Source organism: Phalacrocorax carbo, chromosome 7 (genome assembly GCF_963921805.1).
Source record: "Phalacrocorax carbo chromosome 7, bPhaCar2.1, whole genome shotgun sequence".
NCBI lineage: Eukaryota > Metazoa > Chordata > Aves > Suliformes > Phalacrocoracidae > Phalacrocorax > Phalacrocorax carbo.
Window position 1 is genome coordinate 17,387,909 of NC_087519.1, and position 23,830 is coordinate 17,411,738.

At 38.3% G+C, this 23,830-nt stretch overlaps 1 protein-coding gene across 9 annotated transcripts in view; it reads right to left on the bottom strand.

Moving 5' to 3' along the window:
- Positions 1-16,455: 16,455 nt before the first annotated feature.
- Positions 16,456-23,830, bottom strand: part of LRRC49 (leucine rich repeat containing 49) — a 58,292-nt gene continuing 50,917 nt past the window's right edge. For all 9 annotated transcript variants that reach the window (XM_064456554.1, XM_064456556.1, XM_064456553.1 and 6 more), the window contains 3 exons: positions 22,403-22,512; positions 21,577-21,730; positions 16,456-19,504 (listed from right to left, as the gene is read on the bottom strand). In XM_064456554.1, the coding sequence (XP_064312624.1) occupies positions 19,298-19,504; positions 21,577-21,730; positions 22,403-22,512 (471 nt within the window). In that variant the 3' untranslated portion in view covers positions 16,456-19,297. The remainder of the gene's footprint in view (positions 19,505-21,576; positions 21,731-22,402; positions 22,513-23,830) is intronic.

Here is a 23,830-nt window from a genome sequence, read left to right on the forward strand (position 1 = left end):
TGTCTTTTGCTAATCACCATCTTTAGTCCCCTAAAGCTAGTATTATAAAGTTTGTGTCAAATCACCTGTCCACACATTTCCTGCTTAAGCCTTCCTTTTAAAACACCTTCTTCACAGCAGGAAATATGACTGAAAGGCAAGCAGAAGGTTACATAGGTTTAGGTGAAGCAAAAATATGTATTTAGGAAAATATGAGAGTCATTCAACTGAATGGCCTTTTTAGCTTGTGTTTCTTTACTGTCTAATAGCAAGACTGTAGACCTACAGCACACAGAGCATGTGCTGTTTTACATTTATTTTCATTTGTTGTTTCTCAGCTGTATGATGTAAACCTTTCTTTTACTATGTCCGTAACTACAACACATTCTAATATTTACAAATGGAGAGTGACTTGGCACAATACTGGGTGCAGTCTGTCTGCCATCAGACAAGGCCTTCCCCAAATGGGCCTGCCTGTGTCAAGAGCTGGGAGATCTGAAGTGTTTGTTTAAAACCTAATTTCCTCCAAAAATAGCCATGCACAGCTGTAGGTCTACTGACAACTGTTAAACAACTGGACATTTAGACCAAAATATTGGAGCAGGGTTAGAAACCTTTTAGTGACGAACTAGATATCCCCTGATAATGGGAGCAAAGGGTGCCCAAATTGTTCAGAAAAAGGCAGCCAGGAAGCAAGCCACTGTGCTAGGCAGCAAGCCTGTTATTGCTTAATACTGCCATGGAAAAGAGGTAAGAACTCAACTCTTGGACCTTAGAAATAATCATGCACTTTATCATCTTTCACAGGTTAGAAACTGCAGATGCCCAGTCACCAACAGTCTTTGCCTAAGACAGCTTTGTTTCCTCTGGATGCAAAGGGATAGTTACAAAGACCTAAGAATAAGACACAAAATGTCCTGTATTCTGGCTGAAAAGCAGCTATGAGACAAAGGATAGGAAATGTTGAGTAGAAGCGTAGTTATAAACACCCAACTCCCTCAAGATGCTCCTAAATCAGCGATTTAATGGTGGTAAAGCATAAAAAGCACTGCTTGTACTGTAACTGTGCTTGCCCCAAAGGACAGCATGTGGCTAGAAGCTTCCAGTAGAGAAGCTCTGCAGCCAAGATAACCACCCATTAAGTGCCACAGAGGTGGTGGTGGGATAATCCACTCATCAGTTCTCCTTGCTCTGCAACTCCCCAGTTGTCACAAATTTGTGCTTTTCTCTCCATGCTGGAGCTCTGCAATACTAAGCAGTATGAGAATAACAGGATGATAGTGAGGAAATTGTTCTTGAGCATGAGCTTTGACCCTTCCAGGCAGAGAATATGAGACATATGGCCTGGACAAGTCCCTGGCACATCAGCTGCCTTTGTGAAGTTATTTGCTGCTTCAGAGGTGTGAAACTCTCAAAAACACTGTGGAAGCAATGGCACGGCTTGTGGTAGTGAAGCAGCCTGGATACCTCCCGGGCTGTTACGGCTTCATAAATATTAACTTTGGATAAATCTTCTGACAAAATTCTGTTTGGTTTTTGTTTTCCTCCCAAGTGCGTTCCCAGAGCTAATTTGCTTAAGGCAACATACATGACACAAGCATAAGCCCTTTCAACAGTGATGCAATTGCTTGGTCATGAAATGAAAAAAGGCTGGATTTTGACTGATACTTGGAGTTCATGCTGTTTGTTTGATTTACTCCGGATTTTGTCACCTCAGTGCTACTGCTGCCAACACATGTCAGAGCACCATTGATTATGGGCAGAAATACTGTTTTAAAGTCCTTTTTTAATTTTACACTTATCAGTTTTCCTTTTTGTTGCCCTCTATAGAAGCAAAGCAATTTTACCCATGATTCTTTTTTCTTCAAGAAATCTTCTAAGCTACAACTAGCCACATGCTGGGGCTCATACTTTTCTCATTTGCAGCAGTATGAAAATTAAAGCAACATAATTTACTTCAGTGAAATGATTCCTATGCAGTACATTAGAATTAGGTCTAATTATACTTCAGAGAATACTATTTTTCACTCTGCAATATGACTGTAACTGCCTTAGTGTACTACTACACTACTTCGCAGTCACAACAACTGTCACGCAATCAACACCAACACACGATTCTCCCAGTGTTATGCACAGGAAAGCCCTGATCCAGTGCAAAAGTGTCAGGAGGTTACAGTGAAGACAAGTATACTGAGGAACTGTTTCCCTGCTTTGAAGGGAAAATCAGACACTTCTTCCCCTAGGAAAGCACTTCAGTGTTAAAGATGCTTGTGTGTTTTGCTCAATTAGGCCCAAATTTCTTGTCTTTTATTCTCAACAGGTTGAGAGAAGAACCAAGAAAAGAATGAGGGCAGACAATAACTACATCTGAGAATACAGGAGATTAAATATGACATAAGACACCTAGCTATGCTCTCCCTTGGCAATGGCAAAGGTAGTCTTGGTAGACTCCAGCAATATTTCCAGGAATGCAAGAGTCAAGTATTAATATCTCATTTGCACCGATTATTTCTTACCCCTGCACTTCAGTATGCATCACTGCGCCTATATCAGGCAACCCTCCCACCCCCACCAGACCAAAATCACATCTAGCTTAGAATAGAGGCTGTTTTCAGACAGTTCTTTTCTTCCCCATTACCCACTTTCCCAATTTACTGATTCTTGGCTGAACTTAAAATTATGTGAAAATAATTGCCACTGAGAAAAACTTTAGTATCCATACTCAAGCACTTGCTACATGTCTAACTGGGAGAACACCATCCAGAGATCCAGCCTCTGTAATATGGCTCTGATCAGATGCGAGTCATCAGCGGAAACACTATCATCATTTATTTTCATGCCATCTGCTGGAAACTTGATGCTAAACTGTTTCACATTTGTATTAGCAACTTAATCAAGCTATTAATTTGAAGCAGAAGATGGTTCTTTACCAAAAATAAATAAAAGGCTTATGGACGATGTAAGTACTGAGCTACAGGGCTTGCCTCCCTATACAGTGTACATGCCTAGATGTTTTTCCGCTGATTCATGAAAACAGTTGGACCACAGGCAACCTGTGGTCTGATCTGCAGGCAAATCTTAGGTCAAAACATTGGTCTATCCTCAAAGCATTTCCAATGCATGAGAAACAGCATGAAAGAAAACACTGGTTGCTCCCTCCCCTGTACCTCCTGAGCATTAATAGGTCTGCAACATCTTTTACTCTTACTGGAGGGTGTTAGCCCTCATACAGTCAAGATTTCCATTCTACACTGAGAAGAATAAAAGTGCAATTGAACACTGTGTACTGACTGATTATTAGGTTATTAAAGAGAGAAAAAGACAGGACAGTGGAAAGTGGACGCATGCTTAATTTCCCTTTTTGGTAAGAAATTTTTTTTAGGATGAGGCATATGCACGCAGCAGTTCAGGGAGGGTATGTGCAAGTTATCCTTTTACATAAATGGTCACAGCCAAGACTATCCAGCTGCTTTGTAACATGCTTTCTACACTGTGAAAAGTCATCTTTACAGCCAAATCCCTATGAGCATAATGTGAACAAGGTTTTACCCTATCCTTTGTAGAAAGAGGGAGTAATTTTGGGGCAAGAAACCAAGACATGTTCCACATAACTCATGAACAACAATTCCCTCATCTAATAAGCCCACCCTAGGGTTTATTCTTGAAAAGTTTACCAGCAGAGTAACTAGAAGTCCTAACACAGCTGAATATTTTTTCTGTGCTAGAGATTCAGACCATAAATTTAGGAAGGGATGAGCACAGGCAAGCACAAGTGGATGAGGAGGACCAGGGTTCTTGGAAAATCTCAGTGTAGGCATATTCTTAGGTCTATTATGCACTACATACTGCATCACAAAATACCCGAGCTCTGCTTCATGGATCTACCTTCCCCTAAATCCTAATCTACGTAATATCAAGATACGTTCAGAAGGACAGTTATCGAGTATATTTTATATACACACACAGAGCCTCAGATTAGACAGTTTCTCACATTCTATAAAGAAGTAAATTGAAGTAACTATTGTAGAAGGCACTTTTCTCATGTTGGAAGAACACCTTAGAGATGTTTAGTGAGGAATACTGCACTCACTATTCCCAAATTCCTTAAAGTAGGCATTGCTAATTTTTTTCAGGAAAAATATTTCCTTATGCATTTCAGCTGCACAGAGAATAAAATAAGTTTACATGTAGCTTTGAACAGATATGTTTACAGGCACAAAAGAATAAAAACAGCTATGCAGCAATTTTTCTGTCTATAGTGTTTCTGGATGTTAACTTTACAGTTCCTGTAGTTTATTGCACTTCTGTGGGGTTCATTAAAATCCTTCTGCAAAAGCAGATGAACAAGAGGAACAGGGCAGGGAAAGTGTGCATTGTATGTACTGTCCATTCATCTTGAATGAAGCCTACCCCATGTGTACAATCAAACATCTGTGGAAAGCCTGCACTTCGACCGGGGCGATCACTCTTTGCATTCCAGTTTTGGTAGCTGGTCCTTTTCTTGAATTTTGTGTGTATGTATGCATGCACACATATGTGGTTTCAGCATACTTTTCACAAATGAAAGAAAAAAGGCAGTTTACATGACATTTTATTAATGTAAAAGCAAAATAATCTTCAGTCCTTACATTGCAGACAATGTTTTAGAAACTTCTACCCTGAGATTTTATAGGAATTAAGCAGTAACCTTTGTAAGTCATAGGTACTAGTCACATACTGATGTGAGAACAATAAATACAGTCAAATAAATCAATCTAGTTTACCCTCTACATATGTATAGGATCTTCCAATACACGACATGATCCAAAAAGGAATTAATCATGACATTGATATAATTAAATACTTGTGGATTTCAGCCAGCTGGGGCAGGCCCTTACACTGCAAGCAAAAAACAGCTTCTGTTCAACTTTTAGGTAATCATTTTATACAGAAAGATGGGCCCATGATTGCTGAAGGGCTCATATTCCTCAGGCTCTAAAGAGCACAGTTTGTTTCCTAGTTGTGGTATCTCCACCTGTCAAAAATTCATTAGTTTTGGTAACTAAATGTTACTCCTTTTGATAGAACCTGGCATTTTACTCTTCTCAGGTGTAACATGCAACATAGAGAACACAGAATGGCACTGATAAGCTCTGAATTAACTTCCTTTAGTCACACCAACATCCTTGCCTCGGGACTTTGAGAGCTGTGAGACGAACTGAACATTTTAGGCCAATTCCACCACTGAGTTAAGAGAATCATACCAGCAAAGGGGGCACACCTACCTCTGGCTGAGAAAGAAGAATCTGCCTAGTTCTCCATACATGAACTTTCAACAGACAGATGCAAAGTGCTACAATGAATTCTGCCTGTTCTGTTCTCATTTGTCAAGTTTGAGCTGCATCCACGGGTGGCAAAAGTTCCACATCTACATTCATGGCACACCACTGTGCTGTGGTAAACATAGAACAGAGTAAAACATCTCCACTGAAATAGCATTGGTGTGCACATCAGCTGTGAGGTTTAAAAGGCAAGCAGTGTGTAAAAGAACAGGAAAAAAATTATGGTAACATAAAAGTAGCTTTTTGCATAACAGATTTTTAGATACTTTTACCTGAAATCAAAATAGATTTTTCATGTCATTGAGAAGACAGAGATTTTATTTAAATTTTTAAGATTATTTTTGATAAATCATTCTGTGATAAGATGCTGCAATTCCCTTGAGCCAATAGGACACTACCATATTCTAAAATGACCAAACAACCAGTAAGAAAATCTGCCTCTGCTAACAATCTCTGTTTCTACAAAGTAACAGTGCTCCAGCCTAGCATCTCAGATATTATATAGTATTTTTGGTACTTGTATAACTACCAAGTAGGCTGCAGCAAAACAGACTTTTCTATGGGCTATTAAAATAGCTCCAAGTCACTTGGTTATTGCTTTCCATATTATTATGTAATTTACTTTCACTATTTGTTTAGCAGCCACTCCATCTTTTGGAACATTTTGCAGCTCAGAACCAGAGACAACTGGACCAATTCCCTAAATTCCATACTGCACCACTGATACATCTGTACATCCTGCTTACTTTATGTCATGTTTTCCCAGGGTTCAATGTTCATCTAAAAAAAAAAGTATAGTTCAATTTCTTTTTCTTCAATAGCCTTCCTTTTGAAAGTTTAGCATTTTTTATTAAAATTATGGATGTAATTTCAACTTCGAGAAAGCTAGAGAGAAACCTACATCTCTGTATATATTATATATACTGTCTGCACAGCGAGTCAGAGCCTAAGCACAGCTTGTCAACACAAGTACCTAGAGCCAAATCATAACCTCCCCTTTAAGGTGGGAACTAGATGAAAGGAATAGAAAAATGCATTACAATGTCCAGAAATCTGTCGGACATTGAAAGAGATCTTCAATCTTAACTAGTAGTAAGTGCTGCTTCCCATGTTCCCAGGGTACTGTGCATTTGGGGATTCCAGGTTACAACACGGTATAGCTGTCTGGAGCAGAAGTGTAGCCAGAGAATCCTGGCTCTGCATAGCTGAGGTTTTTGACACATCTGTAGAAATGCTCTACAGAAGTAACTCTGAGTCAACTACAATGTTTGTTTTCTACCTGCACAAACTCACAGTTTCCTGGTATGTATATGAAGATGTTCAGTAGGGCATTCTGGTTTGGACATGACAATCCCCTGCATACTTAGACATCTAGAGGATTTCCTGACAGATTATGAAATATTGGCCAGAGATCCAGCCCTGGGCCCATTCAGTAGGAAGTCAAATTTTACTCCCTCACAATCTCTGACTGGAGCTGGATAGAAAAGCTGGGATTTTTTAATCCCTAGGGAAAGTCAGTAGTTTTGAGATGATGGGTTTTCCAAAGAAGTTTATGTTACGGTGAAAATTTGTAAGTTTCCTTTTCTGGTTTTCTCACTTTTGTCCTACAATTTCCTCTAGAAAGAAAGGATTTTGGGGGAAAAGAGGTTGGGGAAGGAAGACAAAATGAAAGTGGTCCTACCCCCCCACTAGTTTTCATGTATTTAATAAAAATTGTTTCTTAATATGAGAAAAGATGGATATTAGTAAGAAAATGTGTGTGAAAACAGCCTTTTTCTAATTGCTAAGATAACCCAAATGTAACCCAGAAGAGTGTCAAGGTTCAAACTGTAAATCTTGACCACACAAGAATTTCAGAAGTGATACATTGACCCTTCTCCTTCTACACAACTGAGAAATTAATAACTTCTAGTATATTCTTATTTGGGTTACTCATGTACTGGTCCTTTGGCACAAATCAGAAAAGCATCTTGTATGATGGCACCGCAGGATGCCACTGAGAAGCAGCTGGAATACCAAAGAGCAGCAACTACGTCTTCTTTCATTTACCTCTTATCCTTTTTTGTTCTGGCCAATGTAAGGAGCAGGACAGAGCAATCATGGACATCAGAGAACTTTTTGCTGGTCATCAGAGCACAAAACAACTGTCTGGGGAGAGCATAGGTACATCATTGTATTTGCACACTTTGGAGTTGAAACTTAACATACATGAGTGAATGATGACAAACACATACACTTACCTTTCTTCCCTCGAATCTTCCTGTACTATGATTTATGATAAATGTGATTCCAGGAATGTTAATGGTGTCAAGCCTTTCAAGAACCGAGACAGCAAAAAATTGTTACCCTGCCTGTTTGTAATTCAATCCATCAGATGACAGCTTTCTGACAATAACATGCTCTCACTGTAGCTGTGAATATGTACAAGCATGCAGGGAGAAAATCTGTTCTCAAACTCTGTCCAGTGTTGAAACAAGCCAAAGTAAGACACCATATTCTGTAAGTCTCAATAAACACAGTCATTCTGTTCCATTTCACTCTAGCAAGAATGAACAAGCATCGTTGTTCTCCCAGAGCCCACACAAGAATTAAAAAGCAATTGCATCTTGATAAATTGCAACAAAACACCCACACAGATCCATATGGATAGCACCAGTGAATCAAATCCTGGTGCCGTGAAATTAGTCAGAGTTTCTAAACAGCAGAGCCAGGTTGCAATCCTTATTTATAAGCTTTTAAAAACTGAGCATCTACAACTTGCTGCCCTAATATATTCTGAAGCTTTAGTCTATGTTAATAAGATAAATACTGACCTGGATTTTTAAAGAATAATTGCTTTGCAGAGTTTAAAGGAATACCATTTAAAGGAAAAGATCTGCTTTTTAAAGACAAACATTTTGATATTAAGGTATTTCAGTAAGAACTGGAAGAATACTGAATGGGCTAGTGAATACCCCTAAATAAACATTTGATATATGCATTAAATTTAGGGGATTTTGACTAGGAATTAAGATTTGTATATAACACTAATAGAAATACTGTCACCTTGCACTTAAATTGGTATTTTTATTCCTTTAAACACCAGTTACTCAATGCACTGTCAGCTGTCTGCATCCTGTACCCTACAAAATCTTGACTTTATTTCTCATACTCTGCAGGATTTACGTAAAACATGTTACGCTGAGGTTTGCATTCAAATTGTCAAAATATATCACCATTCTTGACAACTTCAAAATTTAAAGGAAGACCCAATATGACTATTTTAACACCTTAGAAAAATAGATTTAGTAATCTTTTATCCACAGAGCTTCTTCAGAATGTGTAATGGCACCTGCAGACTTTCAGAAAGCGGGTGAGGGCAGCTCTCAGCAGCTGCTTCATTGGAGTCCTGTTAGGCAGCTGGACTGTGAAATTGCTCTGCATCAACAGTTGTCCTGCTTTACTCCTTTGACTTCAGGTTATGTTCTTCTTTGTGGTGTTTCTCTGATCAGTCTTTTTATTCTTGCTTACACTAGATAAATTACATATTGCTGGTTCAGAGTGCAGAAGAGGATGCAACTGCAAGCTAAGTGCAGAATGTGTCAGATTAATGCCAGTTCCCAAAATTGTTCTGAACAGACTTTATCCTTGTGTATGCTGGCAGTAAACCCACATTCATCTGTGATTCTGCTGCAATACTGCTGACATTTAATATCAGCAGGAGATAATTTTCCTAGTACAGACATGTATTTTTTCTTGCCAAATATTAAACGTGTCATTCATAAATACTAGGGAAAGTCACTTTGCCACAGAACCCTTGGGAAGAATACTTGAGCTCATTTTGCCTCTCAGTGTTGAAAGGTTTGAAAATAACAATGAAATAGAAGGTCAGATTTCTGTATGGTCTAAATCTGTGTGTGTGTGTTGATGGTGCTGATAAGGCCCATACAAGAGCATGGAGAGTATTTTAAATTCACATTTTTCCTTTCCTTTCATTAATGTAATATGCTCTGGTCATCTTCATGCTGACATCAAAGAAAAACCCCTTTGGATTAGAAGTCGAAGTCCCATGAGCGTGCAAAACTACTGAAAATGTGTACTTGGGTGCAAGAGCCAATCCACTTCCACGATCAAAGGCTGCTGTAAATTGCTTACTAAATTTTAAAACCCAGCCTGAGGGAGATTTCTACTTGCTCTGCCCTTCTCATTTAGAGGGCATGAATTGTAGACTAGAAATAATACAAGGCAAAGATCGTTTTTACACTGAACACTGTTTGGCATGAGTTCGGACTATTACTTTGCGTGTGATCACAAAAAATATTAAACAACAATAATGACATAACCAGACTCTCCTCCTAAACTAAATTCAGCTAGTTATTATGTGCCGGGGCCCAATACCTGGCAGTCATCTGGCAGAAGCAGCATTCAAAATAACTTCAAATGCTAGTTATACTTATTCAAATGCATCCTTCTGGTTTTGGGGAGCTAAATCTTAAAGCTAGCATCAGTATATTCCTTTCAGTATTTCTTACATGCCTTACTTATTTACAGTTATCTTTCATCTGTCCTGAGTACAAATCAGAGATACAGGAAAGCCCTACAATTCCACCTCTGTTTTCTTTCATTCTCTACAATAGTGATACATTTGGTTTGCCTTCAACTCGTCATTCACCTGAGTGTCTGTGACTAAACAGGGCTCTACATATAGATCCTTTATAAATTTTCAAAGACCAACATATTCGTAAGAACTCTTGTTATGGTTTAGCCAGCAACTCAGCCCCACACAGCCGCTTGCTCACTCCCCCACTGGTGGAACAGGGGAGGAAATCAGAAGGGTAAAGCTTGTGGGTTGAGATAAGAACAGTTTAATAATTAAAAAAAAAACAAACAAACAACCAAACAACAAAAATGCAATGGAAAGGAAAACAATGAGAGGTGCAAAACCCGGGGCGGGGGGAGGGGAGATGAACAACCAAAACAAACCACATGTGACGAAGCCACTCATCACCCGCCGTCCCGATGCCACCCCACCCCTCCACCCACCCCCCCGCACACCAACTGTCCCCGTTAATACACTGGTCATGGCGTCACATGGTATGGAATGAACACCCCATTGGCCAGTTGGGGTCAGCTGTCTTGGCTGTGACCCTGCCCCTCCTGGCCTCTTGCCCACGAGGCAGAGCATGGGAGGCTGGAAAGGCCCCTGACTACTACAGGCACTAGTGAAGAGAATTAACCCTTTCTCAGTCAAAACCAGAACACAGAATTATGGTTTTTTGCTCCTAGGAATAAAACACTAACTCTGTATTGTACTGGCCAAGTTTTAAGAAAGTACCTAACCCTTATTCTACAGTTAAAACCTCTTGCTCACCTTCAAACTCTGCTTTGGGCAAGCAGCTTTATTGAGAAAGGATGTAACCGATGTGTACAGACAACATAGTATGGCCCTAACATGCATACTGCAAAAAACTAACAATTGCAGCAAGTCATTAACTTACTGAAGGTAAAGAATCAACTGCAGCACTGGACCCAAATAAGGTTATGTGGATGTAATTTTTCCTTCATAAAGAAGTGTGTTTTCACCTTCCTCATCTCCCATATCCACAGATTGGTATACGTAGTCCTGTTTGATCGGTTCAAAACAAAGTTTATTAAAGGAAAAAGGATTGAAGAAGGTGACAGGCACCAGGGTAAAAAAACCCAAATGAAGCAACTAACCTGGAAGCGGTCAGGACATCAGGAGGAAGTGTCTCATTTCAGTCTTGGAAATGTTTTAATGCTTTCCTGTTTAATGATTGTGAGGGTAGGAACATAGATGCAGGGTGACAGGATTTCAACCTACAGGATAAACTACGCCTCAGAGCTGCCAAAAGTCTATCAGCCCTGCTCCTTGGTTCCCAACCCACCAAAGCTTAATGTTGGACTTCTTTTTAACTCTGACAACCAGAAAGAACTCTCCAATGCCACTCACTTGCCATCAAAATGAGATGCCTCCCACCAGACATCATGCAGTTCTGTGGCCTCATCTTTTTTTAAGAAAAGGAATGAAATACGTAATATACCTGATTAGATACCACTGCTGAATATTTGAGCTAACACCCAACAGAGGTAAAGGCAGTATTTCACACCTATCACTCTTTTGTTACAAACTGTGTGCAAACTTCTGTCTGTACCACCTACATCCAACTTCACACTTTTGAGGTTTTCTTTGCTACTAAAACAGCTAAGGCCTAACTTTCTTTAAAGAAAGACTATGTGGGAACCTCCTGGCCCTTTTCAATTCCAGCTAGAGATCAAGCAAACAAGACAGACTGAAGGGAGTTCTCTGCAGCATTGTCTGTGCTTCAGTTCTTGTGAAAGCAAGCAGTATTTTTAGCACTTGCACCTCCCCTAATAAGAAAAGCAGGAGCACTAGCAGTGGTGTATTTTTATCATAAAGTGTCCAAGAAGGCCTGGATGTTGCTGGAAAGTCAGCCACATTTCAGCAATACAAAAACCAGCTGCATTCTCCAGCGGTACAGTTTTAAGGACAAAGTTTTGTAGAATCAAAGACAGCTGCAACATGCTTTAAGGAACTGCATGCAATCCTAAGTCCTTTCCCTGTCCCATGCAGGTACATTACAGGAATGAGGATTAATGCTGCTACATGTTGGACATTGACTTTAACTGCAGCTCCAGAAAAGAAGAGCTAACAGAGCTCAAAGCCAATGAAGTAGCATTTAGATACTTATTTAGTGTTGGAAACTTCCAAAAGGCTTGAGACAAAACTCCTCTAACATATTGCAAGGACAACCACGCACTTCAGGATTAAAATATACATCTCTTACTGCCTTGGTTAAACAAGACTAAAGATTTTTGTCTCTGTATCAAGACTGTTGGCCAGACCACACTGAAATATAATATGAGTAGATACTGATGGGAGTATAAAGGAATCAATCAAAAAAACTGCTAAGTTGAAGAAGAAAGAAAAAAAAAAGGGGGGGCCAGAAAAATGTTAGAACCTGTTTGATCTACAGCCTAAAGTTCAGTCCTGCCAGAGAAAATAGAAAATACTTTTTTTTTCCCCTCCCCTTTAAATACCTGGGAGAGGCATAATGGAGTAACAGCACCATTTTCTGTAAATGGTCTGTTTAAAAGACATTTTAGGTCAGTTTGAGTATTCTGTGCATATTTGTCTCTGATTTTCCAAGCCACCAAATCATTCAAGAGTCTTCTCAGATTGGAGGCCTTGGATTTGCATAGGCTCTGCAAGCATGTTTTGCTTAAGGTCAGCAACATAATAATCTTTTGAGTGAATCCTGAAATAACAGACCATTCTCTTAAATCCCATGTATGAGGAAGACACTGAGCACTGGACTGCTGGCAAATTAGCAAATGATCTCCCAGACAACATTAAAAGATGAGTGGTCCTATTCTGTCCTCAGACACTAATATGAGCCAGGTCAAACTATAAACTTCTACCCAGCAAAGGGGAATAGGTTTCTTGGCCGGACCCTTTCCTGCTACATGTCTGGAAAGGGAATAGTAAACTAAATATACACATGCATGATATTTGCCTATAGAATGTTTTCTGCTCATATCTGAATAGCACCAAGCAAAGACGTCTGTTGATAGCCAGCTGCTGTCACCCACTGCTTCTCGTCCACTTGCAGTGCTTTTCAAATTAGGACTGGGGGTACTTTATCCTAGATGTCATCTTCTATCTCTGCAGAAATGATCTGCCACCTTCCCAGCAAAGGCAGCAGATGGGAACAAGCTGTTGACCCTAGAGAACAATTCATCTAGCTTGACTTTCTCCCCTCTAACACAGAACAGACACTATGAAAATGCTTTTCAAGAAATTTATTAACCCTTTAACAGCAGTGAGCAAATACCTGCTCCCTCTAGAAAACGTGAAGATGATTGATGCCACAGACTCATATTAAAGTTTGCACAGTTACTGGTTTTCATAAGACACAATGCTGCCTGGGAACGTCTCTGATGGTGTAGCAGGAGAGACACATGTTGTAAGGATTATCAACACTGCTCATAAAGCATCTTTAAAGGGCCTACCCTTTCTAAATTGAGATAGATATTCATACAATACAGCTATTCTTTGTCATTTTATAAAGTGATCACTAGGAGTTACTTAAGTAAATAAAGTAGTAGAAAATACTCAATAGTGAGCTAAATCACTGACCTGACAAACGGCAGAGGCATCCTGTTTTAACACCGAGTCTGCAGAACGCCACCTTCTGGAACGAATTGGGAGAGCAACCAAAGGGAACAATTAAAGAATGAGAATAAGAGGAGCGTTCATTGAGGTTGGGGTGCACGTATTTCTCACTTCAAATTACAGAGACCTGCCAAGCTGTACAGGTCTGAAATCGAAAGTTGCAATCTTGGCTCCCAGCGCCCTTTCTTGGGTCTAGCCCTCTGTTGCGCTCATTTGCAGTGCCATAGGCCGTCCTCCACTCCACAGCGCTGTGCACTAGAGGCAGCTGGTTTGCCTGACCCCCCATGTTCTAGAAGGATCCCTTCTAAAAAGCATATTTCCCAACTTCAGGTTACCATTATAGTCCCTTCCCTATCTCATAACCCACAATTCTCCCCTTCTCAACACAGTCTCAGAGAGGTGAAAATAGGAAGACCTAAATTACATATTTTTAAGCCGGTTGACTCCTGATCTCTATTCCAGACACAAAAATAACCAGCTCCTTCACCTATGTGTGATCAGAAGTGAGCCTAAACTTCTAGATGCAGCTGCAAGAGCCTTTCCAAGCTCCTCATAGGAATGGAGTGATATAATTTGCTACTAATGCAGGCACTCGTTTCTCTGATCTGAAAATAGATGCAAATTTTCCAAGAATCCCAGTAATTAAAAAAAAAAATTAAACAACAAAAACTTTATTGGCCTACAGTACACAAGCTGCATGTAATTTCTTGGTTTCACTATGTACAAGTAATTGGTATTCTTAATTTCCAGCAGATCACTCTGAGGTTTACCCTAGCCAAATTCCTGATCCCACTATCATAATTCCTGCCAAAAATATGTTGTACCTTCAAGCTCTAATTCTCTCTGATGTGAAGACTGATGTCATCACACAATACTAGAAAGAAGCCAAACAGCATCTGACATCATACTATTTTAGTCCAGAATTAAAACAAGATAAACAATTACACTCACCAAGTTAATCTCTAGAACATTATGTAAATCTTTCTGGAAAAAAATATACTTTATGAAGTAAGTAATCTTGAGCACATCAAAAAACTTTCTTTTGAATGGTTAAGAAAATAAGTCTTTGTCTACAATAGGTAAAGACATTTCAGCGAAAGTTTTGAAATAAGTTTTAATTGAGCTACTAAAGACAATCTCCAGGAACTTACTTATAATTTTATAAGATTTTTAGCTGTATCAAAAATTGCCATTAAAAGAATAGAAATACTGCAAGACCAAAAGCCAAGAACTTGGCAATCCTCTTCTAGATTTCCAAATGCTTCTGATGATTAGGAATCACTGAATTGATTGCATTCTGAAACAAACACATATGAAATAACCCACAGCAAAAGACCCCTCTAGATCAGCAAGTATTTCAAAGATGTGATAAATATTTAGCACATAAACTCACATAAAAATACCTACTTTCAGTGCATTTTATCTATCCTAAATGCCACTCATTCTATAGGTGTAATAAGTAATAAAAATAAAAAAACCAAACAGTGGCATGATTCCTTCCTAGAACATAAGGCAGACTAGTTTAAAAAATAAAAATAAAAAATCCTGGCAATACTTGACCTATGACTGTTACAGGTGAAAGTGCTAGTTAACGAAGTCTGGGTTAGTGGCAGCCAAGTAATGGATTCCCTAATCTCCTGATTCAATTGAAATGAGAGCAATGAAAAAAATTTTTTCAAAAAGCACCCAGGAAAAAAAAATCCCACTGAATCTAGCACTACATGTGCTAGAACTATTTTGCCCCACATTGACAGGTGTCCCTAGCCCTAGCATTCTTCCTCTTGGTGTCTCCAAATAACACAACTATGCCACTTTAGCTTTACACCAGTAACTAATACTAATTCAGCAATAACCTCTCTGTAGCTGTTCCCCACTGTAGAGATGGGGAAAAAGCTGCCCGTGCCTGCCTTCTGTTAGACCATGCACTGAAGCTACAAGCAATACTGACAATATTTTCCTTAAATAACAGCAGAGTACATTGGAGCTTGGAAACAAAGGGTGGGGAAAGCGAGAGCCTCCTAAGGGGTGTAGGGGAAGAGGAATATAGAAGGATTTAGCTTCCCACAACAGTTCTCACACCTCTAAAAATACACAAGGCTGCCTCAGACTCTGTAGCTGCCCAACACTTAACATACACTACAGATGAGAAATAAAGTACCTGGCTACCTTAACTGCTCATTACCAGATACCTAATGCAACCAAGTGTGTTTATTTCACTTTTGCTGCTGCTAAAATGTAGGCCATCAGGGGATGACCCTCTCCAAGGCATTGCTTTTTATCCTATGGCCTCCTTTGAATACCATTTCAGGTGAGTTTGACACATGTATTTTATAAGATGCAGCTGCCAATTAGATAAATACCAAAGACAGAAGAAATAAAACCTCTAAAGATATGGTGGTTGTTCATTGCATTGTCATAAAAGCATTAGAATGTTTGTTATTTTGTTGTTAAAAAAACAAATCACCACCAAAACAATACAAGTAACTACCACAATATCAGAGAGAGGTTTTCATGCTCGTGTCTTTTAGGGAGTGATTATGTCTTTTGCCTTGGGATTATATATTCCAGTTTCCATGAACTCGTGTGCAGTCTCCAGAAGAATGCAAAATTATTTCAATAAATGTTCTCTTCATTATTCACTCAGTATTCCAACAGCACTTGTCACACCCTCTAACACTTACCCAGTTCTCTTCTCTAAACTGATAAGGCAGTTCACATTTTTTGGATTACAAAAACCTGAATGTTCACATTTTATTACAGTTATGACATCTCTTTGGAATTGAAATAACATTTTCCTAGCGAATCTTGTTTGTAGACTTACACAAAAGCTTCATAATCAAATGACTCTGACAACTTCAACTTGCATACTTACCCAGGATATGATATTTGTATGAAGCTTAATATATTCTATTCTCAGTGCCAAGTTAGAAACTAGAAGAAAGCTATACTCTGTGCTCCTGGTTTCTTTTATCATTCTTCAGAATTATTTCTTTACTTTATTAGAAAACATAGATCATTGAAGCCTAATGCGAATAGGCAGCAAATGTGCTACATATCCATATAGAACACAAACCACAGCACATAGTCTCACAATATAATTTCAAAGTGTAATATAATAGCTAATCAATGAACTCAGCATTTTTTATTACTGCAAAGTCATGGCTTCTCTACATATTGCTATGATTTCTTTCACTGAGCATGAATTACATTAATACCAGCATTATTTGGATAACCAAGTAAGATGTCTAGACTACGTGAGCATGTAATACAAACACACCACAATCAAGGGCACAATATCTTCACCACTGTAGTTTAAATTAACTTTACAATCTCTTGTCTAATTATATCAGTAGATGGAAACCATATGTCATTCCAGGCTATCTTCTGCTGTGCTTAAGTGTTAAATGCTCAATACTATATGCAGAAAGGCTTGACTTTTACCTTGACTCTTGAAAGGTATTGTTCTTGCTGCTTTGAAAAGGTTAGTGCTATTTGTGTTATGCATGTCTAGCATTCCAGAAAGAAAGAACTTGTTTAGGATCCTTTAAAACTACTAGGAAATGATCAAGAGTATTACAGATATTTAAAGTATAAATTCTACCACCATGCATGACTGGATTCAGCACTTAATCTCTAAGATACTCGAATTACAAGAAAATAATTCTTTACCTTCTTGTGTATCTCTTTCAGGGGAATGCCAGAGTTAAACAATTCTGTTTGTCTCTCCCTCTCCATTTCTTCTCTAAAGCTTGTCCAATATTTGTCCTGTCTCAAGCAACAAGAGCAGTAGCTGCAAAAGGACTCTGGGGGTTATGAACAACTGTCACTATACTTGAGAACAACAATAACAATCCACTACCCAGTGCCAATTAAATGCTCTGTAAATCTTTTAACTGTTACCCAAACTATTGCTTGGCTCTGGGCAGAACAATGTTTTGTTGAAAAAAGAAAAGTCACCTCTGAATTTTTAATTACACGTTAGTCTCCCACATAATTTTTCTGTTTCCTTGGTTCTTACTGACATCAGCACTCTGAGTCATATTTCATTCCCAAATCTAGCATTTGTAGCATGCAAGCCCTTCCAAGGAAGAGTTCAAAAATCTTTCTGATGTTTTGGTCCTAAGTGCTCATAGGCTGCCTTTAGCCCTGCTCCCAGTGCTCTTGAACAGCTTTCTCCCCAACAGAATCAAGATTTTTGGACCACCTGTCATTGCCTAGGCAGCAGTCAGTGAAATCACACAGATGTGCATGCTGTTGAACAAAACCTTCCAAGCAGAGAGAAAAAATACAAAAAAGCTAGCATCTAGCATGCTTTTTACTAGGTTTCTTACTTCTCCCCACCCTGTAAAAAAATCTCAAGTTCTGTAAGATAGCAGAACTTATAGGAAGACATGGAAAAGACATAAAACACACCACACTGTCTGTGCATATGTATTTATGCTTTTAAAAAGAAAAGCTAAAAGAATGTTTTAAGAGATGGGGGAAAACATTTCTAATTTTTTATAGTCAACCAAATTCAATTTCTTACAAGATTCCTCTACAACCCACTTTTATTCTTTCACCTTTTCTTCCTTTTTCACTTTATTAAAAAAAATTTTAAAACCCCAACCAACCAACAAAAAAACCAGAAAGGCAAAAACCCCAAAGAACCTTCTGAAGGCTCCCTGAGGCAAAGTAAGCAAATAGAAAATACTTTTTCTCCAAACCCAGCAAGGTAGTGGAACTCCTCTGTTTAGTGAGAAAGCTCCGGGAGGAGGTATGTATGGTGAGGGGTATCAGGGAGGGCAAGAGAGAGATAGGCTACTGGAATCGCACCCCTACCTTCCCTGAGACAGACCCAACAGGCAGTCAGGACACATGATATATAGAATTCCCTATCCTCTCTCTGCCTGGCTGAACACAGTGACTTAAGGGATGGGGGACAACGGCAACAAGTTCCTGCCTGGCACAGCAGGTGCATCTCCTCTCTGACTACCCAACCTTCCCAGGTGCCCTTACATAGTAGGTATAAGGGTCTGCAAGTGGAACCAAACAATAACAAGGACAATGGTTCATCTAGCTTGGAGATGTTGCCAAAGTTAAGTTGGCCTATAGCCTGTGTCAAAACTGCCTCCATGAAGAAAAAAAGATGGCTTGGATGGCTGAGCCCAAAATGTTGTCGTTAATGGAGTTAAATCGAGTTGGCAGCTGGTCACAAGTGGTGTTCCCTAGACCTCAGTGTTGGGGCCAGTCTTGTTTAATATCCTTAACAATGATCTGGATGAGGGGATCGAGTGCACCCTCAGTAAGATTGCAGACAACACCAAATTGGGCGGGAGTGTTGATCTGCTTGAGGGTAGGAAGGCTCTACAGAGGGACCTGGACAGGCTGGATTGATAGGCCAAGGCTACTATTCGTGATTTTTTTTTTTTTTAAACAGCAGCAAATAGTCAAAAAGGTGACAACTGAAAAGTGTTCAATAAAAATAAGGCAAGCAGAGTATAAACTCATCCTTAAAAAAAAAAATAAATGCTATAGCACTACAGAAGCAAGCGTAGCAAAAAAAAAACAACCAAGAACTTAGTAGAAAATGACAACCACCAAGTTACTTCTGTGCGATCTCATCAATTAGCCAAGGAAGCAGTATGCATTGAACTTTTATTTCAAAACTATCAAGAGTTAATTAAGATTTGAAGACATCCCTTCAGGGGGATGGGGAGTAGAGTATGCCATAGTTATAGTAATTTTATATTCTATTGTTTTAAGTTTGTAAAACATCACAGAACACTGAAACCAAAAGCTTGCAAGACAACAAGCCTTGACTCTACTGTTTTTGATCAGTGATCCGCTGTAAGCAGAGTTTCATGTAGGAATTTTTATTGCGTATTTCTATCACTGCATCTCTGACAAGCTCAATGAACATTTGAGGCCAGAGCTTCTGCAAGGATTCGTTTTTCATATTGATGTCAGCCGCTTCTTTCACTAACTTCTCGACGTACGTCTGGCAAAATGTTTTTCTTTCCTTGATTTCCTGCATGGGAGAACCATTACACATTGTATAAAACAAAGGAAGAAAAGGTTAAGCAAGAGCAAACCCGAAGAACAGCCACAAAAATTTAATGAATTAAAGAACACAGTGATTAGCAGGCAAAGAGGCCATTGCACACTTTTTCCTGTTGATTTTAAGTTGCAAGGCCCAGGGTCTAAGCCAAGCTTTTCTGAGTGTGGTCACAGACTCTTACTGTATTCATAATATGAATATTACATTCATTCACTAATTTATCTGAAATCCACTTTTAAGTAGTCATATAAATATCTTTTAGCAGCATTACAATTTTTGTTATCTTCTGGCATAGCATTGAAAAATTTCAGAGATTAAGCACCATACTTTCCTTCCTTCTCTCCCTTCCCAGCTTTTCATGATTGTAGTACAACAGTTGGAAAGTATTTGTTTATCTACCTGTCCTAACAAAAACTAAGCATGTTGTCACAGAAAAATATGCCTGTATGCATCCTTTCCACAGGTTCCCTGATGGACTCTGGCAAGTGCATTGTTCCTAACATGCACTACATTAGATGCTGAAGTAATCTGAACGTTTAAAAAGTTACAACAAAAAAATATTGCACTTTGTGCAACTACTAGCTCTGACTTTAGTCACCCAAACTGTATTAACCCCTGTTTCTGCGGAGTTTCTATAAAATGCCATAACAGGCTTTGAACAATAAGTTACACTGGTGCTAAATATCTAACCAGTTTGATTTATGGCAGTGTTAAAAATATTCAGTCATGCTTCAGGCCATCAAAACAGATGTTTTCTTAAATGAATTATAAAGCACAGAAAATGTTTTCCAGCTGTTTAATCTAAAAACCCAGATTATTAATCAATGACTCAGACTGTCATCTTTAGCAATTAACTTATCCAGTCATATTTACTACATTAGCTTACTGCTGATGGGGAAATAGAATCAGTCCTTTTTGCCTATCTTACTCTTCTCTTGTGACATCCTGTAATACCTGCTGCCACATACATAATGCTATAACAAAGAACAAGGTGTGAATTGCTGCACTGGGAAAACAATGCGTATATTTAACAGACTGTACAAATACCAAGCTTATTTTATTATAGCACTTTTTCAATGGTAAAGGACAAGAGGAATGCCTCGCTGTCTTACTCTATGCCATTCAAAGGTTTAAGAGCTACTATCACAGCTTTTGAAACTAAAATGTTTTCTTAATTTAATCTCTACACACACAGAGTCACTGCCTCTTTTTCTGCTATGGATCTGAGATAACAAAACCACAATAACTGAATTCAGTGTTTACAGAACTTGATTTAATTTCCCGCACTATATATTTCCACATAATCAAGAAAGCAAATAACAGGACAAATGTGGGAAGCAGAGTGCATACAGCTAGAACTCATGCTGATTGCTCAGAAAGGAGATAGTGGTTGAAAGAAGCATGTTTACCCTGGGAACATTTTCTCTCTGCCCAAGCAAGAGTTAGCAGATCAGAAACACAAACTAAAACAAGCATGACTGATACACTTATCTGAAACAAGCCAGCTTGCAACTTTATTCATAATTAAACCTCATATGTTTCCTATATATTTCCTATACATTTATTTGCTTGTAGCTCATTTAAACAGCTCTTTATTACCACAGCCTGCACTCTCTCAAATCCTGTCTGAAGGTGTTCTTCACCAACTCATTTTGGGATACACTTTCTGACTTTCTAATTTCATTAGAAAACCCTAACATGTGAAATATACACTTTTCTTTGTGAAAAACTGTGCTAACTTCTTATATTTTACTAATGCAGGTACATTTCATTATGAGACTTGTAGGTGAGAATGTGTTTCTGAGTCTGTGGAACTGTTCAGGAACCACTTCTCTAAAGACAAAAAGTAACGATTACCCAGTAGCCTGGCAAAGATCAGTTAGAGGAATGTTTGATCATACACATAAATATGGTAAACAATGATATTTTAAAACCACCGTTCTCAATAGCACAACTGAAACTTGATATAATAGACAAATTCCATGAGTAGTAGTCTAACGCTTATAATAGAGAACGGAATTATTTTGTAATTACATAATTACCTCCAGCTTTTCCATATGAAAGTCCTTTGTCTCGTAATTCAATGTTGCTCGAGTTGTGGTTTCTCCTCCATTTCTTCTGTTGTTAGTACTTTCCTCACTTCCAAGCCCGGATTTCTTTCCCTTTCCCTCCAGCAGACAATGGAATTGCTTCTTCCTGTGAAAAGATAATAAAGAGATTTGCAGTTTTGATTATTGGAAACAAGTTTTTTAAGTGTAGATGTTTCTAGTGATCATCAGGGTTTTTTTCTGTTCTCTCTTTGAACATGTACTTTATGAGCTTTCAAGTTTACTGCATCCTCAAGTCACTCAAAATACAGATGACTCTAGAAGCAAATTAACAGAGGAGTAATGATACAATTGACTTTTTGATATATATCACATTCCATTTACTAAACAGTAAAAGTTTAAGCTGCAAGACTTCCTAAGTATGTATCTACAGAAGACTAAAAGTAGTCTTTTTAGGCACCTTTTTTCTTACAGCACCAACTCTTAAATCTGTTAACTGTTACAGTCACCTGCTATAAAATACCCACTAAAAATAGTCAGTCTTCATCGATACCAATACAATTGGAGAATTAATCAAGCAAGTGCATTTGTGTGCGAGTGCCTTTTAATCTTATCAACAGACTTCATACAACTCTGGAAACTTCTGTCTACATGAATCAGGAGATGCTAATATTTCTGCAATAAGTAGAGAACCTATCTTCTCTAAGATGTTATTTGTGAAATTTCTATCTTTTACCTAGAAAGAATTTATTACGACAGCGTACAAAAGAATTAAACAATACATTCTGGAGAACTTCCAGTTCCATTCATTATATTTTACCTAGATTCTCCAAATAATGAAAGCATGCGATAATGTGGCAGCTCAGAAGATGCTACATAGGCCAGAATGCCAAAGAGCCTTTCTGCCATTACAATATCATTTTCAGTAACCTGTGAGGGAAGGGGGAAAAGGAAGAAAAAAAGAAAAAAGTTAAGTTTCAAAATTGGCACGTTAATATTTCATTACATATGTACATTGAGAATTAACTAAAATTTGTTGTATGGAACACTGCATACAGACCTGTTCCAGGCATACCTTCAAAACATAGATTTGCTTTTACTGGTACTTTAAAAGAAACCAAATGAGCTACTTGTGATTGTTTTATTTCCTGTAATTCTGGAAACTTTAATGTATACACATGCTAACCTGTGCTTCATTATATTCTTCATGAAATGAGAAATTTTTAAACTATTTTTTACACTGAGTATCTGAAGATCAGACATATTAATTCTGCTCCATACCGCATGCACTTACAGAAGATACACTGGAAAATTTTCTGATCAAGTTATGCTGCAGAAATGAAAAGATTCTGGGAACCCACATGTGAAAAGGTAAGTTACAGTCTCTCTTATTTTGGCAGCATCACAGAGAACACTATAGGAAGAGAGGCTTTAAAGAAAAAAAAATTACCGTTTTCTCTGCATTTGCATTTGTTCCTCCATTATACTTCTCTAAATATCATCCATACTGTTGTGTCAACATTATGTTACAGATGTCTTCAATTTTCAATGGTTGAAAAATTCCCAGGAATAATTTTATACATTTCAGTTTTGTATAAGGAAGGTGGAAGGGGTTTATTTTTGGTGGTTGTTGTTGTTTTTTGTTTATCTTGGCTCATAACCTCTGGAGACCATGGCCTGTGTTTCTCCTGCCCTGTTGGCCAGACTATGAACTGACTTCAACTGCCAAAAGTTTTTTGGCACAGTTTTTAGACTCCTGGCTTTTCCACTGAGTGCAGAAGGAATCTTTATGATCATATCTAAATCTGACCTGGATAACACAGGACAATGAAACTCACTTAGTGACTTCTTAATTTCTGGATCAAATTTGATTTCCGTTCCTCTTAGAACATACTTTTGGAAAGCAAACCATTATTAAATAGACCTCAATACTCACAATATTTACTAAGTACTTCCAGACAGTTTTTGTGTTCTATATTATTCAAATGTGTGAGTAAAATGGACTTTCGATTGAAATGAACGTAATTTTATTATATGCCTGTTTAATGTTTATTGACCTTTATCCACCCTTGCCTTAAGTATACTGCAACAGCATAACGCAGGGAGACACTCACCAGAGATAACGTAAATCAGAAAATTAGAAATGTAAAGTCAATTCCATTTTCACAGTGTTTAGGCTTGCTTATTTTCACTTAAATAAGTCTTACTTAGTAGCCTAAGAGTAGATGACCTTGCTGATCAGTCCGTT